The sequence below is a fragment of the Mixophyes fleayi genome, chromosome 3 (assembly GCF_038048845.1).
Source record: "Mixophyes fleayi isolate aMixFle1 chromosome 3, aMixFle1.hap1, whole genome shotgun sequence".
Classification (NCBI taxonomy): Eukaryota; Metazoa; Chordata; class Amphibia; order Anura; family Limnodynastidae; genus Mixophyes; species Mixophyes fleayi.
In genome coordinates, this window is record NC_134404.1 from 138,868,927 (window position 1) to 138,886,552 (window position 17,626).

The 17,626-nt window shown below is 38.4% G+C and overlaps 1 protein-coding gene across 2 annotated transcripts in view; it reads right to left on the minus strand.

Moving 5' to 3' along the window:
* Nucleotides 1-1,778: 1,778 nt before the first annotated feature.
* Nucleotides 1,779-17,626, minus strand: part of EPHB3 (EPH receptor B3) — a 31,560-nt gene continuing 15,712 nt past the window's right edge. The window contains exons 2-16 of one of the 2 annotated variants that reach the window (XM_075202461.1): nucleotides 14,244-14,308; nucleotides 13,138-13,810; nucleotides 12,776-12,931; nucleotides 11,808-12,137; nucleotides 11,509-11,633; nucleotides 11,148-11,310; nucleotides 10,181-10,286; nucleotides 9,982-10,034; nucleotides 7,554-7,676; nucleotides 7,113-7,360; nucleotides 5,625-5,840; nucleotides 3,989-4,138; nucleotides 3,678-3,871; nucleotides 3,211-3,366; nucleotides 1,779-3,056 (exon numbers count right to left, since the gene is read on the minus strand). In XM_075202461.1, the coding sequence (XP_075058562.1) occupies nucleotides 2,948-3,056; nucleotides 3,211-3,366; nucleotides 3,678-3,871; nucleotides 3,989-4,138; nucleotides 5,625-5,840; nucleotides 7,113-7,360; nucleotides 7,554-7,676; nucleotides 9,982-10,034; nucleotides 10,181-10,286; nucleotides 11,148-11,310; nucleotides 11,509-11,633; nucleotides 11,808-12,137; nucleotides 12,776-12,931; nucleotides 13,138-13,810; nucleotides 14,244-14,308 (2,867 nt within the window). In that variant the 3' untranslated portion in view covers nucleotides 1,779-2,947. Of the gene's footprint in view, nucleotides 3,057-3,210; nucleotides 3,367-3,677; nucleotides 3,872-3,988; nucleotides 4,139-5,624; nucleotides 5,841-7,112; nucleotides 7,361-7,553; nucleotides 7,677-9,981; nucleotides 10,038-10,180; nucleotides 10,287-11,147; nucleotides 11,311-11,508; nucleotides 11,634-11,807; nucleotides 12,138-12,775; nucleotides 12,932-13,137; nucleotides 13,811-14,243; nucleotides 14,309-17,626 lie in introns of both variants that reach the window. The other variant, XM_075202460.1, reaches the window with a different exon arrangement.

The following is a 17,626-nucleotide window of genomic DNA, read 5'->3' on the forward strand; positions in this document are numbered from 1 at the left end:
AAGTAACATAAGACTCACTGATGCCAAAACACACTGTCCAATATCATGCTCGGCACATAACTCAAAAATAAAATACAAAATATTAAAGAAAAAAAAAAATTAACAAAAACCCCAAAGGATGACAAGGCCAAAATAGTTACCCAGCTGCCAGTAACAGTTTCAAAAGAGACTGGGGGGGGGGTAACACCGAAGGAGCACAATTGTCTCTATTGTATAAAGCACATATAGTTTAACAATACATTGTGGTTGCGGAATGATGCCTATATCAACCAGCTTCAGTTTTGACACATTAGTATATTAAAAAGGTTTATCATTTTATCCCCCAACATAAGTATATCAGGATAACTGCTGTGATTTCAAAGCCAAAAGGTTTAAACTTAAAATAGGACTTAAAACTTGAAAATATATAAAAGCAATTCCTCACTGCTAGAAGGAAGGCCATGTGGCGTTAAATGAGGATACATTATTTTTCTTGTGAAAATAGTGTATAAACGATACTTTGTTTTGTTCTGTATAAATCACAGCACCTTACTATAGGAACAAAATTTTGCAAAATATAGCACTGGCAGTCAAGATGTTAAAACATAAGTATAAACCTGGGTCCTTTTAGTTATTTGGATACTCGGCTGCTCCCAGTCCTTATATGTACAAAAAACACTATTGTTAGACTTTTTTCATGTACAGACAAGCAATATCAAGTAGACACTGGTACGATTTAAAAAAAGCAAACCTCTTACCTGTAAAACTGGCGAGGTCATTGCATGGGAACATGTTACACACATACTATAAAAAGATAATTGTCTGAACTGAAGATACTATATGGGCATACACCTTTGGATATATGTTTTGTCAATGTTGCTAACTTTGGCATATTATTTGACTTCCCATAAGGTAAGTAATGGCGCTTGTCCCATAAACGAGACCATACCACAATTCCTATCAATAAGAATATAACCGTGCAGCTATTGTTTTTCAATCAATTTTTTTTAATCAATTTCCATTACTTTGAAAATGTCATTTACTGTGTAAATGGACTAAAGTGAAACTGTAGAAACATTTCAATCAAATATAGTTAGTAAAAAGATGGCAAAAAATAAATAAAACCTTTAAATATTCTACATGCTCCAACCCAAATCTTGTGCATAATTTAAAGATCTACCATTCCGTTTATATTCCCACTCCCCTATCCGCCATATAACATCATGAACGGTTTTGGCTAGTCTCCCAGTGTTAGTCTCTCACAGTCAGTTGACAGCTTTTCCTTATTCCTTACCAAAAACACTCACCTTTCCTAGACAAGCTTGTTGACAATACAGTGCTCAAATCTTCCTCTGACAGGAGTAATTGAAGCTCACAGTGTGCTTAAGAAAGTGCATGTTCCCAACACGCAAAATACTGAAATTACTTGTCTGATTCACTGAATCTCGTCCAGATTTGAATGAATGTATGTATTAAACTCAACCTTTATTTGACCTCATACATGCAGCAATGAAATCTGTCAAAGCTGTTGCAGGCTTCTGGTTAGAGTACAAAATGTTGTCTGAGAAAAATGGGTTTACTTTAAGGTGCACCCACCACCTATACACCGTGGAGGCAAACGTCTTTATGTAGCCAATCAAATAATTTAGAACTGGCGAGTCATGATATTGGTCAGAATGTTTCTCTGTGATGCCACGGATGCTACTGAACAGCCCTTTGTCAAGCAAAACACGACCCCCCCACTCCAAGTCAAACATGGGACATTCTTACAGTTCAGACACATGAGAAAAGAAACAGGATTCAAGTATTTTCCTTAAATAATTTAATTGAAAAAGTATTTCTTAAAAAAACAACATCAATTATAAAATGTAAAGTTATGATGACATTTTCCACTCTGAATACATCCCCATATCATTGAAAGTGTGAGTACACTTACAAAACGAACAGCGTAACATGGTTGCAGGATGGGGTCGGATCGGCAAAACATGAAGCGAGTTACGAGTTTAAAAGAACCAAGACAGAAAATAAAAACAAAACAAGTATGTGTATTTGGGGAGAGGCAAAGAGGCTAGAGATGGCAGATGCCAGTAAAGATGGAAGAAATAGGATGAAGAGAGTCAGGCAGAATAAAAGGGGATAAAAATAGAAGTGACGGAGTTGTACAGCACTACTTCCTTACCTATGAGGCACAAGAGTTTCTGAACAGACACAATGGCCTTTATAAAGGTAAAACATGTAGCCAAGGAGTGTATTGTATTAGTTAACAGAACAGATTAATAACTATGGGCCAATATGTCCAAATCACAGAAACCCACACAGAAAGGTCTCTTTACAACCTCACTTCTGTAGGGTGTGAGCAGGCACTCTATATTCTGCATGCAGGTATAAACTTTATTAAAACAAAAAAAACCAAAAAAACAAACAAAAAGGAGGGGAGAATTGGGGATAATGGACGTCTGCTGTCGATACATACAGAATAAAACAAAATAGCTAGCTCTGCAACCCTGCACCTTTGTTATGGTCATAGAGGTTTTGAAGTAAGTGGAAGACACTTTAAATATATTGCCTTTCTTGTACTCTCATTGGACCCTCTACTTACTCTTACACTGCTCATAATTACACATACACCATACATTCATACTCCACACTCTTCACATTCATGCTTTTCATTCTCATACGCACATTATTCACAAAAAAAACATTGAGATTGATGCCCCTACCAAAAAAAAAAAAAATGGAGAAAGTAGGAGTGTAATATACAATCTAACCTGCCTACAGCAGCAGATCACTATGAAGTGCAAGTAATCAGCAAGCAGAGGGCTGAGAGTTCTTTTGTGCAAAGGGACTGTGACTCCACTCAAAACCTCACTATCCAGGTTGTCTTGTGCTCCCTTGAGCTCCCGTAGAGCCCTATGAAGTCCATATTATTTCTTCAATATGAAGAGCTTTGTCACATGGTGTAGTGATCTCACACCTGAACTGGAAGAGTTTGGCTCATTTGCAGCCTCATGTCTTGGACACTATGGAGAAGCTTCTTTTGATGACCAGCTAGCGTCACCCCGATACGGAGCAAATCCCTAAAAAAAAAAAAAAAAAAAAAGGGTAAACAAGATTTAAAATGTTCTTACAACTCTTCTAGTTACATAATAAATTCTTAGCTAAAGCCAGGAATGCCATTCCTAGCAAAATATCCCTAACACCCTAGCTGTCCATGTCTACCTGGATACTTACTCAGCTGTCATTTGAGCAACCAAGTGGAAAGAGGTAAATCCAGCACTCAGAAATTTATCTTGATACTGGCCCATCTTGATGGCCTCCAACCAGTCACCCACAGTGGGAAAAGTTGTGTAATCTGGTACCGTACGGTCTAGAAGTTGCTGGGAAACACTAACAGAAACAATACACTGTCAGAACAAAGTCCAATGAGAGGCAATATATATATATATATATATATATATATATATATATATATATATATATATATATATATATATATATATATATATATATATATATATATATATATATGCGCGAGAGAGAGCAATGCAAAAAACGACTAGTGGTAGTAAGAGACAGAGGGATTACAGTTATGGGCAATGGGGAAAGAAAGAGGATTATCAATAAAAAAACAGCAAGCAAGGGCCAGGTATTGTACAGGTATCATTTCTACAATGTACAAATGCTGTATGCAGACTAACCCTGCTTGTGCTGGACTGGTCACTTTCAGACTTGCTGCATTGCGTATCAACTTGTCCAAAGAGCTGACAATCTGTGAAAATTTAGGCCTTAAGTTGCGATCACGGAGCCAGCAGTCGAGCATGAGCTGGTGCAGAGCAGATGGGCAATCCATTGGAGGTGGCAGACGATAGTCCTGCTCTACAGCATTAATTACCTACAAAAAGGAAACATGTTTACATTAGATTATGGATTCTCTGCGGTATTGTATCCACTTAAGGGCCTAACTCAACTTTGTCACTGATCAGGCAGCTTTTACCAGGGCTCCACTTACATCTTGATTTGACATGTCCCAGTATGGTCGCTCACCATACGACATCACTTCCCACATGACAATGCCATAACTCCAAACATCACTTGCAGACGTGAATTTTCGATAAGAGATTGCTTCTGGAGCAGTCCAGCGAATTGGAATTTTCCCTCCCTGTTTAGAAAAGAAGACACATTTAAAAAAATTTAAAGGGACACTAGTACCAAAACAATATAAACACAGCTATTTTTTTAGAATTGAACTTAACCTTAATTTTGGCTTTACTACGCTTGTTTCAGCTAAAAATGAAATAGTGATATATTCATTGTATGCATTCTTACACCACTTACATTTTTAAACTTCAGTACCCTGTAGTACAGTCTCACTTTAGGCTGATGTGAATCAATAGGAATAAATTAAAATTGTTTACTTTAAACTTGTAGTTGCAATAGAGCAGTCCGGGAAGGGGGGAGGGGGGGGGGGGACATCATGTAGTTGATAAAAATGAAATGGGCAAGGTTACAAAGTTTGGGCTAACAGAGTAGGAACCAATCCAGAGATTGAATGGTTGCACTGGTCTGCACAGCCTGGGAGTGCTATATGTATCCACTCAAAGTCATCCAGATTGTTTTCTCCATGCAGTGGGACAACATTACACAGTGCTTTGAAAGGTGTCTATTGACACACATGGCATGACTTGCCGCAGAAGTGTTTTCTGTGCCACAATCACCAGCACCTGCAAATAGCGAGTACAGTAAAGGAGCCTTCAGCCAGCAAAACACAGAAGGTGCACTCATCAGTAATCTGTATGTCCTCTCTTGTGTATGACCAATGGAAATATTTGTCTCAAGCCATCATAGATGCTACAACACAAAGACCTATTGTTCCTCTTATATACCAAGCACAATAGCTGGAGTGTACCCAAATAATACTGCTAGTGACACAAAGATAATGTACACCTGTGGCCTCATTAAATAAAACGATAAGAACATGGGTAACTAAAGTACAGAAAGGAAAAAAAGATTAAAAAAAAGGAAAGGAGAAAAAAAAAGAAAAAATGAGGCAAATAAAAAGTATTTAAATAATAAATATGATGTTGAATAGTAAACAAACCTGGAGGCAAAGCAACGAAGGCAGGCAAGCTAATGGAAAGGTTTAATCACGTTAACTTAATGATCCATGTGAGTGGTGCCGACGTCCCAGCATACTCAGCACTCCGACATGGATCTTGTAAGTTCAACAAATAGATTTAATATTTATATTAGGTAGTTATAGTGACAGATGAGGATAGAATTTGGCCTGGGGTGTTTAGATTTTAGTAGGGTCCTGGACACAATCCAGACAATAAACTTGTTCAGAAACTAAAAAGGTTACAGTGAAAAAAAAAATAATTGTACAAGTTGGCACCCAGGAAGAAGGTAAATAAAATGTGCAATGGTTCATGGAAATTGGTGGCACAGAGAAGAATACGAGTGCTTACATACGCTTAGAAAAAGCCAAGACAGCCTCCTGTGGCTTCGTTAAATACATTTCTGTGATGCTTTCTGCATTCCCATCTGCACACAGCACTTTTCTCACACCCATCCACACATACCCCATGACATGTCCTTTTCACAATGGGACCTATGTCCACATCAATTCTTTCACAAACATTTCTTACCAAAGAGCTGGTGTAAGTGGGGTCAGATCGGCTGTTTTCCAGGAATCTGGACAGACCAAAGTCAGACACCTTACAGACAAGGTTGCTGTTCACAAGGATGTTACGAGCAGCAAGATCACGATGAACATAGTTCATCTCTGCCAAATACTTCATTCCTGACGCAATGCCACGTAGTATTCCCACTAGCTGGATAACGGTGAACTGTCCATCATTCATCTAATCAGAAGGAAATAACTATTAGGTTTAAATACTAACATTATAGAAAAATAGTTTTTTTTTTTATAAAGACAAACTTAAAGATGATACTTTTCTATAGAAATTTTACACCTTCCCAAAACTTATGTTTTCCCCCCCCCCCCTCTCCCCCTACAGGTCCCCTCAATCCCTAGTGCATTTTAATGGATCATTCCTTTGATTTTACACTACCTTTTCCAACATCTTACTGATACAGAATGTTGTGTTGTCAAATAGCGTTTTAATAGTGCAAAGGTTACAAAATATATACATATGGTGTATATGAATGGATGAATATCTGCTCAGATTCAGTTAAGGTCAAGTTTGATTATTCCACCCACGCAACATTAAACCTATGTTACTGAGAAGATGTGATTTTTTGGGAAATCATGTGTAAAAAAATTTATTTACAGGAACAAATATTTAACAAAATAATACACCATGGTAAATTGCAAACTATTGTGTGTTTCTATTTTTCTTGAAGTTTGGGGGGCTTAGACATTTTCCTCCTTATACACTTTCCACAATTTACAACCATAGTTCTTATTAGATGTACTTAATGCAAAGCATTTTTATATAGGGCATACTTTATATTTAATGGTCATGTACATTCTAGCAAGTTTTCAACAAATACAATCTTGTCCTACTACATGGCTATGCAAGCCCTCCTCCATCATTATCATTCCTGATATCATCCTTTCCTTTACAAACAAGGAGACAATGACATGTATTCCACTGAGGCAGTCCTAGAATATATTTGTATGCACTTTCCAAAGCACATTATCATGCGCATACGCTGCATACTAGACTACATTCAAATGAGAGGTGTTCTGCTGCACACACTGAATATGTTCAGTTACACCATAACAATGCAGGAGTAGACTGCAACTCAGATCATTGTTTAACTAAATGACTCCAGAATATGTCCATAAGCCAGAAGAGTAGCCAGAGGAAAACACAGTCACTGTTTACCTTTTTAAATTAAGATGTGTTACTATGACTCCCAAATACATTTATATGTATAATTCACTGTGCAGAGGACAGTTTTACAGTTGTCTTGACAGGAAAGAATATAAATGACTTATTTGATCATACTAGCACTTTAACCTTAATGTTTCCATTCTTCATATCTTCTAGTTCTCCACATAACCACCCACACACTGTCCCAAAGTCGGCAGTTCCCTATACAATCTTATTTGGGAAATGAATGCAAGTCACTCCTCCTTCTATATGCATGCATTATAATTAATTCACCCTTAAGAAAGAATCAAGTGCTCCGTTCTCCATAAACTCTGTTAGGATCATCACTGGTCGACTCCTGGTCACAACTCCCTCTAGTCGTATGATGTTTGGATGATCGAACTGTCCCATAATGCTCGCTTCCCCCAGAAAGTCACGTCTTTGCTGTTCTGTATAGCCTGCTTTTAGTGTCTTGATTGCCACCAGCTGCTCCCGACGTCCCGCCTGCTTCAGTCTTCCACGACAAACCTCCCCAAACTCACCTAGAAATGAGGCGATAAGAAATCAATCTGCCCATTCTTCTCTGTATTGTAATAGATCACATTTCACTTATTATATTCACGATAAGGTTATGTCTGCACTATGCGCTTCTACATCTCTCACTGCATCATTAAGTGAAAAACTAGAAGCATCTGACTTTAACTGATATGCAGTGAATGTGTTTAGGAGACAAACCTGCACCAATCACTTCTTCAATCTTCACACACGAAATGTCAATTTCTTTAGCAAAGTCTCGCACAGCTTCATTAGGATCCTCATAAGTAAATGGATCAATGTAAAGCTTCATGCCAGGAACCACTGTGAGAACAAGAAGTATCAAGTATCTTTGTCACTCTACACTGTCTTTAATAGCAGAACTACAAAATCATCCGTAAAAAAGACACTCAAGAAAGTCTTACTGGAAACCATAAAAGCCAAAAACGTTAACAAAAACAAAATTATAATAAAATAATACTACATGCAAATCGCTATTTAATAAAGTGTTGTATGGACAAATGTACATCAATGGTTACCGAGTTTTCCTTATTTATGAAAAAGGTTACAATAAGTTAGCTTAAATTGAATAAAACATGAATCTGCTATTGTACTTTCGCCCTAGATTTGCACTAAGGGCCATCTATTAAGTAAATCAGATAGATGTGTTTGCTGCAGACAAGACAGGCTTGTTCCCAAGCATTGTCCATGGCAAGGCTTTTGAATGAAAGAGCAATTTTGTGTTACCAAGAAACCGTCTTATGGCCTTTATATGGTTAAAAAAAAAAAAATCCATTCTTGTGGACTAATTTTATTTAAAAGGTCTGTATATCTACATTCATACATTTTTTGGAGTGCCAAATGATTTCTTGTGTCATCTTTTCATGAAGAGGAGAAATAATATACATTCTAAGTAGATTAGGTACATAAACCTGGACAGTTAAAATAATGCCCAGTTTTCGTGTATATATAACATTTGGCCGCAATGAGTAGTACACAGAGAGCATGGTTTTTATTTTCCAACAAAATCTTTTGTATAAACTGTGGTGTATTCAAGTCCAACCATCAACATGTAGTCAGACCAAAACCTGGAGCTCAAAGTGAGTGGGCACAATCGCAATCGTTACTATTAAAGTGAAATCTAAGAGTACTGGACCTATAAAATGATCACTGAATGTAGAGAAAAGGAGTGTCGCAGTATCTAGCACCAATCAAGTGTCCTGGGTGTGAAAGCAATATATGAAGACTAATGTAGAGTTACTCAGATAACAAAACATAGAAGTCTACAGATGGCATCAAGTTAAAAAAAAGCAGGAAAGACAACAAGGTACCTGGTTTGCAACCAGTAACTGGTGCAAGCAGAAAGGTGGTATTATTTACAGTTCCTAATAACAAGCCAACATGGAGACCACACACAATACAAGAGGAGTGGCACTTACAATGAGGGGAGAGGTGCAGCCACTCAAGTGGGAAAGTAGAAGTAGTATTTATGGGCAATAGTTGAGAAGAAATTATGTGATTTAAAACTACCAAATAACTGTACAGCACTGTGGAAGGTCTTCTGGACATAGCGCACTGCCAAAACCACATGTCGCTCACAACTGCTAATCACTGTAATGACTGGTTGTACACGATTTGTAACCAACCAATACACAGAATGTTGGCAATATTTAACAGAAACACTCCCAAATATATGGAAACATTTTAGAATATTTGGATTTCACATAAAACTATTAATGGGAAAGGTATTTCTCAATGTATATCAGTCTTCCTGTCTTTTGAGGAAATTGCTGATGTTCTAAGTTTTGAACTCTTTGGAATGGCTAATACCAGAGAATAGATTGTCATCAGCCGCATTGCAAATGTTAATATGTCAAGCATCTAAATATGTTCTGTCACCATATAGGAAGCAATGGGTGACCACAAAACATTAAGATATGGCCGGTGACCTGAACTGACAGAGCATTTCAATCAGTCCATGTATGTAGCCACCTTTACACAAACATCTGTGAATGTTACCACATACCGTATAATAAATTTTAGGTATAAAAGCATCTAAAGTTTTATGCAAATCATACTGTAAAGGGTCTAGAAGTGTTGGATTGTGAATATGTCATGAGGTATACCACAAAAAAGCAGTGACCATCACAATCCTATGCTATTGTTGATAAGCTATAATACAGCAGAACAAGAGAAAACCATATGGAACAGGTAATAAATGGAGAGAGCATGTAAAATATAGGCAGCAGATGCGATTATTTACAAGCTGGGAGAGACACAACTAGTAAAGTCGTTTTAACAACTGCCAATTACTACTGAGCACCACAGGATGTCAATTACAAAGTGCTAAGCAATGCATAGTGAGAGGAGACAATGTGCAGCCACCCAGAACAAGCAGGTCAGCAGTAACTACCAGAAGGTAGGTCATCACATGCTACACCCAGTCAGACTATCATAATGTCCAAACAGAAAGGGAGATTTAAAATCACAGGTTAATATGAGGGCACCAGGCGAAAAAACACTTCAAGCTACAATCACACCATCTGTGTGTGATAAAAAGAAGAAGGTAATCTCAGAAAAGATTAACACCAATCTATGCCAATTCTCTTGTTTAGTAAGCTATACTCACTGTATTGCTGCAGTTTCTCTGTGTATTCAGATTCCGGATCATTCCTCTGCTTTCTGCTGAAAAAAAGGATCAACAAAGATCAGTCAAAATTCTGAACACTATTCACTCTCATAACAAACTATAGGTCTGCAAATGATAGCTGTGCCACACCCAGTTTACTTAACCCTTTATAACCTCTCCACCCCAGCATACCACTCACCTGAAACAAACAATTACAATAACGACTACTGCAATTATAAAAATCAGCCCAGCGGTCACAGAGCCAACAACCATCGGGACCTGCTCCTGAAGACTGCTCCGATCCCCTGTGGGGGAAATAGGGAAGGAAAAAAGGGAGGAGGGGAAATGAGGGATCAGTGGGCACAGGAAAAATGGGGAAGTGAGAAATTACAGGGATAGAGGGTGTGGAATCTGTGGGCAGAGGGGATACCAGGAGTAAGGATTGTTTGTCAACAGGGTGAATAAAGGAACTGAGAGGCAAGAGGGGAAATAGCAATCAGAGGATGGAGGGAGAAGGCAAGAAGCTGTGAGCACAGGATGGGTAAGAGCAGCAGATCTGATGTGCATGTATAGGTAGGGAGTTCTATTCAAGAATATGAAAATCACTTGAAGGGTGAGAGTAGGCAGCATGAAGTCAGAGGGCAATGCAGCTCTCACAAAAAACATGGAGGACCATAAAAGAGGAGTTTTGCAAACGATACATTATATGAACACTGGAAGGGAATACACTTATGTGGACAGGTGTACTGAGAGTTCAGTAAACACAGTATGGTACCAACATGCAGCTTGGCATGAGGGGTAGTAGTCTAAAGCTTCCACAAATAGAACTATGGGATATGCTGAGTGATTGTTCATCTGGTTATGGTCATCCACATGCAATAGATTGTGGCGGACAACCTCTTTAGGAGTAAAGCTGGCATAGCAGAAGATGGGTTAAACAAATAAGCAGACTACTATGGTCCAGTGAATAATTGCCACAGATATGGGTGGGACATTGTGGGTAGTATTGAGTTACCAATACAAACTGAATGCTTAAAGGACATCATTAAGTAGTGTAGGGACAACAAGTGAGCAGGCTAGCCAAGGTCACAGGAAAAGTTTTGGTGATGTTAAGGATGATTGATTTGTGAAAAAGATCAGTAGTTAATGAAGGGAAATTCACGCACCGTCTTCAGCTATGGTCGGGAACTCTCGTGGCTCACTGTATGCTCCATATCCAGCCACTGTACGAGCACGAACTTGAACCACATACACAGTGTCTGGAAACAAGCCCTCCATGCGCACACCGTTGCGCTGACTGGTCACTGTGTTTCCTGCACCACTGTGACCCTGAGCGGGACAAATACAAGGAAATATAAGGCACATAAGCTTATAAATGGATGACAGCCACAACAAACAAAAAGATATAGGCAAGTGCAGATATTTGAAAAAAGGAAACCTGAAAGAAAAGAGGAAAGCTCCGGGATGAGATTGAAAGTTGACAAACAGGACTTAAATGAATGGTGAATAGTTGATTGCTATGCTCACCTTTGCATAATACTTTATCTCATAATCCAAAATGATGCCATTGGGCCTCTCAGGGGGACCCCAAGACAGCGTCAGAGAACTTGCTGAGCTGCCGTGAGCTTGCACAATAGGAACCGATGAAGGAGCTGAAGAGAAAGTGTACAGACATTTACTGTAAATTCAATATGCTTTCCTTTCCCTGACCAAACTGATAAGTGTACAAGTGCACCCAAGCTATTTCCACTTCTGACCACCTTCTTATGCTATCCCTATCACATTTTCTCCTGAATGTTTCAATGTTTTGTTCCCCTCTCACTCACCTGCTTGGTTGGTTGTTATATTTACAGAATAATAATTTGGAGGGTGGAGGCTCTTGCTAGAAACCCCATTAATAGCCTGAATTTCAAAGCTGTACTTCGTATGTGCTTGGAGATGACTGACAGAGACACGTCGCAGCTTGACCCCAAGTTGACGTGGCCAAAACTGAACGTTATCATCGCAGCGAGAGCATGTTTGTTCCGAGCACTTTTTACAGATCACATTATATGAAGTATCTTTTCGACCACCTAAAACGGAAGGTTCTCCCCACTCTAGGATAACGGAGGTCTCATTCACATTGGAAATCACATGTCGTGGTCCTGAAGGCACAGCTGAAAGCAAGAAGAAGAGATTAAGTATTGCAAGGACAGCAGAAACCACTCCCCATAACCTAGTTCCTATTCCAGCTTTACACCACAGTTTATCTCCTCAATATCATGTGCCCTTTACCGTCTATGGCTATTACACCTCAGTCTTGTGTAACAGGTAATTGTTTGGGTTAATATATTTAAAATGGCACAATAGTGTGAATGTTATAACAGCAAATAGTGAGGTGTAAGTATGTTTGTATTGGTTGTACACAGAGATCTCGATATACTGGACCATGCACTAGGCATGGATTATCAATGAAAATTATGATATTAGTAGAACTAACAAAGCCCTCTCCATTTAGATTGTGGGCCCAATAATAAGGTTGACATTTCAAGAATTAGAAGAAGTGAATGTAGAGTCTGCCCACTGGAGCAGATGTATGTACAAGAGAAGCAGGAAATAAGATTAACAATATACATGGTTCCAAACTCTGAGCAAGCTGAATTGGGAGTTTTAACAGACTTAAAATTCTTATGGTTATGACACTAAGAACAATGACAAGTCAAGGTGTTCGATCGATTCATTGTCTCTGTTTTAGGCCAAATTCACATTTCCAACTTCTCGCCACACTTTGACCGATGGTTTTGTGCTCTCTTACATGTGCATGGCATATCAGGGGACTCGTTGTCAGCTCTGTAGAAGCCACTGTAGCAGGCACAGACAGTCGCTGCAGAAGTATTGGCTTTGCTGTTTGCTGGACAGGGAATGCATGGTTCCACCCCTTGCTCTAGCTTGTACGTGTTACTGCTACAGGCTGGCAAAGAAAAACAAAAATGTTAAAGCTTAAAAAATAAAATATGGGGAGTTAATACTACTAAAATGAGGGAAAAGGGAAAGAGAAAATGACACAAAATTACATTTGCTACTTGAAAAGTTTTCTGCTGTATTTTCTTTGTACAGATCAGCAGCCCTGAAAACACTCCCCTTCAGACATCTGAACAGATCCATATTCTGAATTACCTTGGCACTGTGTCTCCTTTGCAGTTGCTTCATAACCAGGCTTACAGGTGCAGGATCCCACAGGTACCATCCATTCCCCATCTCCATTGCAGTATAGCCTGAGCGGGACAGAAACTTCCACGGCATTAGGCACACAGACACCGGGTGCAATAACCAACGAAGTGGGTTCAGCACCTGTCAGAGTCTCTGGGAAACTTGCAAATCCTGCTAAAGTGCGCGGGCATTTCTTATAGAAAACACGCAATGAAATTAAAGAAACACAGGCACCCAGGTCCTGAAACGCCAAGTAAAAGCCAGCACGGGACAGGGGTCCAAAGCTCCGAACTTTGGTGTTGGCACGTGCAGAGTCACGGCTTTTGAAAGTCTCATCGGGTGCAATAGTGTCCACTTTAATGTATGGGTTCTCCATCCAAAAGGGACTGTTAGCAGATGCAGAGTCTGTATCAGACTCATAGTAAAATAAATTAAATGTCTCTTTGCAGGAGCCTGGAATGTTTGGAAGGCTATTACAGTCTCGTACAGTGAACTTCAACTCGACATAGACACGTTGTACATTCTGTCGAGGGATGAACTGTGTTCGTAGCCAGTTATTCTGATTCAGCATCTGCACATTACACACCTGATAAGTCCGTATCGGGTTTAATGCATCGTCATATCCACTCACTTCTTCCCACTACAAAAGAACAAAATATATTTTTAATTACTACCTTATTTTGTGTTACTACCAGAACTTCTGGGTTGCCAATACTTAGCACCTCAAGGCTCCGGAAACACCAACACTGTACTTGACATTTCTGCCATGCAGAGAGCTCAGGGAAGTTTGAAAATAAACTTAACACGCAGAGGATTCAGCCCATTGGACAAGCAGGGATACCAACTATTTGGTGCCCAGAGTTTACATTCACACTTCTCCCAGCCTCAAAAAATTGTATTTTAAAGCATTAGATAGGACAAGTGCCTCTTACTTAAGGTGAAGTTCATCCTTAAAGAAAAAGATAATACTTTGACAAACCAGAAACAAATAAGGAATTTAAAGGAAATAGAAAAAACAGGCGATTAAGGAGGACAGAACGGTGAAAGGAGAAAAAGGGGATGGTGTTGCTTACTCCAGATTCAGGATGTGTAACCCATGCCAGCTCTGATGTTGTCCATCGAGTGTCCAAGAGAGTCTCTGCACAAGTAAAAACAGATCCCATAAGCAAAGGGTAAACTGGTCAGGTATTGATAAAAAACTTAATTTTTCAGAAATTTCTCATTCATAAGACGACTGACATTTTCTCAAAGCACAGACACAAGACATACAAGTTGTCCAGTGCCACATTATAGTTCAGTTTCCTAAATACATACATGAATAAATAAAATACATCACCACTTGGGAGTGTAGAGCATGTACCAGACTGCTGAATCTCACATTCTATATTAAAGAGGTATATAGGGCACACATCTGCTCCAGCTTTAACCTTGCTGGATGGATATCAGAAGCCGGACAAACCTCACATACTGCTGTAAGTAGAGTAGACTTATGGTGCAACATTTTCACCTACTTTGAAGGCCCACATCATGAAGACAAAGGCCAGCCTTCTATAATCAGTTTGACAACAATGAGAATAGCAACATAAAAAGGATAATTCAGAGTTCGGTTAGATCTGTTGCTGCTGCTACTGTACACACCTTGCACAGCAGTCTGTCTCACTGGGTGATATCCATTGCTCCATTTGCAAAGCTCAGACTACCTAGCCCTGGGCAGCAGACGCTGCATTTGAGGCACTAATATTTCTTGGTAAAATGTAACTACAATGACACTACAATCTACCATCAACTGATGCCTATAATTTTTTTTTAATTATTATTATTATTAATAAAGAACAAAGAAGGGCCATTTTTCTCTCTCTTTTTTTTTTAAAATAAATATTAAACCCCTTTAAAGAAGATCACTTGGAGGCTCTCTCACTGTTCGCATGCCCTTATGCAGCTATAGAAGTGCATTTCCATATTACATGGACAATATACTTCAACATTTCCCAGACACCAGTTGCTAATGATAGTGTAGGAGTGTAGACCATTGGTTCTCAAACTAACCACAAATAAGTCTCAGCTATACCAAAGAATCATTGTATTCTCCACAGGGTGTACAAATATCAGTTTTATTCACAGCCTACAAATGGTAAAATGCTATGCATACGGTAGCGCAATCTTGATCATGGTACATAAATGTATTTAAATACCAAAACAAAAGCGCTGAATGCACACAGAAATGTATCATACATTACATGTGTTTTATTTAAGCTGCATGTTTATGATCTTACAGATTTCCCATGGAACTCTTCTCCCCTCCTCAATTTTACTTCCTCTTATCATGTTTTTGTGCTGAAAAGAAAGCCTCAATTGAAATGATGGGAATACTCACATGTTGCAACCACAGTTTTATCCCCCAACACACCACAACACCAGAGACAAGCATCAAAACAATTATATCCTGGTTACAATGTTGTGTGTGTATACATATTTACTGTATATTAATATTAAGACCACCACATTCACCTTTAAGCAAAATAAATAAATCCCTTCAGCAAGGAGCAAAAAAATAAATAAAATAAAACTACATATTCATGAAACCAATCTAAAATCCATACAGTCTATAAATATGATGAATTCAGAGTTTCGTATTACTTTGGTGTCTACAATATGATGTGCCGAAGTACTGGGCGAAAAAAACAGACATACAATCTCAGCTTTATAGCACAACTACTGACCAATAAATCAGCAAATGTAGCTGCCTTGCCAATCCAAGTGAAAAAAATAAAAACAGTTTTTAACCACTAAATAATAATACAGACCTGCAAAATAAATCTTTCTGCTAACACAAAAATAAATAAACACACAAATTATACTACAGACTGTTAACTTAACACTGCTACTAAACTTAACACCAACATAACAATATAGTTATATTTAAGATTGTATAGAATATAAAATATTTTGGAAATTTGTTTTCTGTTAATGCAATGCTAGTAAACACGAAATAAAAAACAAGCAATAATCATCAGATAAAGACCTGGATTTTCAAAAGTGGTATGACTCATCACTTGTGTGATTTTACGCTGATTCCGTGCATTTTAAAAGCATGATAAATAAGACAAAAACTCAGCTGAACAGGACAAACACATAAGTCTATGGTACCAGTTCCATATCTGGGAACGTTGCATGTTTTTGTATGAGACCTAGCAGCTGTGGTGTACATTAAAGCCCAATTCAAAGAGGTTTGTAAAATTGTCAGTCGGAAGAAAAAAATAAAAGTCAATTTCAAGCCAAATATATCTAGAAAACAAAACATGTTTTGCAAAATAATACACACTGGATAAGAACATTACATTTCTTGTTATATATTATCTTTCCAAATACACAGAAGTTCTACTTGCATACTGTGCAGGGTCAGAAAAGAATGTTGATGCCCAATTTGTTTTGCTATTTTTTTTGTTTGTGAAGAATAGCCTTTTGGATCATTTATTTTTAATATGGAGTCTTTAAAAACAGAAAATTCTTTATAGTGTTTCTCATGTTACACAAAAAAAAAAAAAAAAAGATAATATTTGCCTCTGAATTTAATGGCTTTGTTTCTTCGTATTTAACAGATTCTAAAGAAGAATTTTTAGAAAAATCAAACAATTTTTAACACTTTACATTTAATGGAAAATAAAATTGTGTAATAGACGTTTCACTCTGGACAGTTAAAGAATTCAAATACTTTGTTTTCTAAAGCTCACTCTTCCAAGAGTACCTAAAGCAACAGGGGGCCACAAGTTGGACCAGCTGCTTGGAGATCATTTTCTGATTTCTAGATACTAGTCAGCGAAACAAATGCAGATGTAATCTTGCATATGAAGGAACTATGGCCAAAGACATGACAGGGAGCCAATATTTGATCCAGGATAGCTGTACTCTACTTATGCCTCCCCGTGTTTGTGTTTTGAGCCTCGTATACATGAGCGCCAATAGGGTGTCCATAGTGTGCTGCCCTGAGGGTGCTTTCAACGCAGTGCAAAAACAGGTGTGCAAGGCCTAACAAGGTCCCCAATTCCATCCCATGTGATGGAGCAGAGGGAGGGCCATTTCTACCCTATTGGCATCCATTGTCTAAAAAAAATCCTGAGAATCTGAGATTAGGTAGAACATTATTATTTCTCTCATGTTCCAGCCATTTACCAAAACAGGAAAATCAATGGTACTCCAATCTTTGGAAGTATCATTATTCATGCCCTCAGTGAGTCATTTCACAGAGAGTTTAGACCAGCTGCCAAGACTACATTTCTCCGCTACAAAGTCACTTTACCGCTTTAGAGAGACCGTGTTATGCAGATTTCAACATTCTGCCCCTTTGACTTTAATTAACATTTGCATTAGCTTTGACTATTCAAAAACCCAAGTAAAAAGGACACATCCAGTAATGTCGGATGTAAAAGGAAAGCCGCTTTTCCTCCCTGGTGACTTA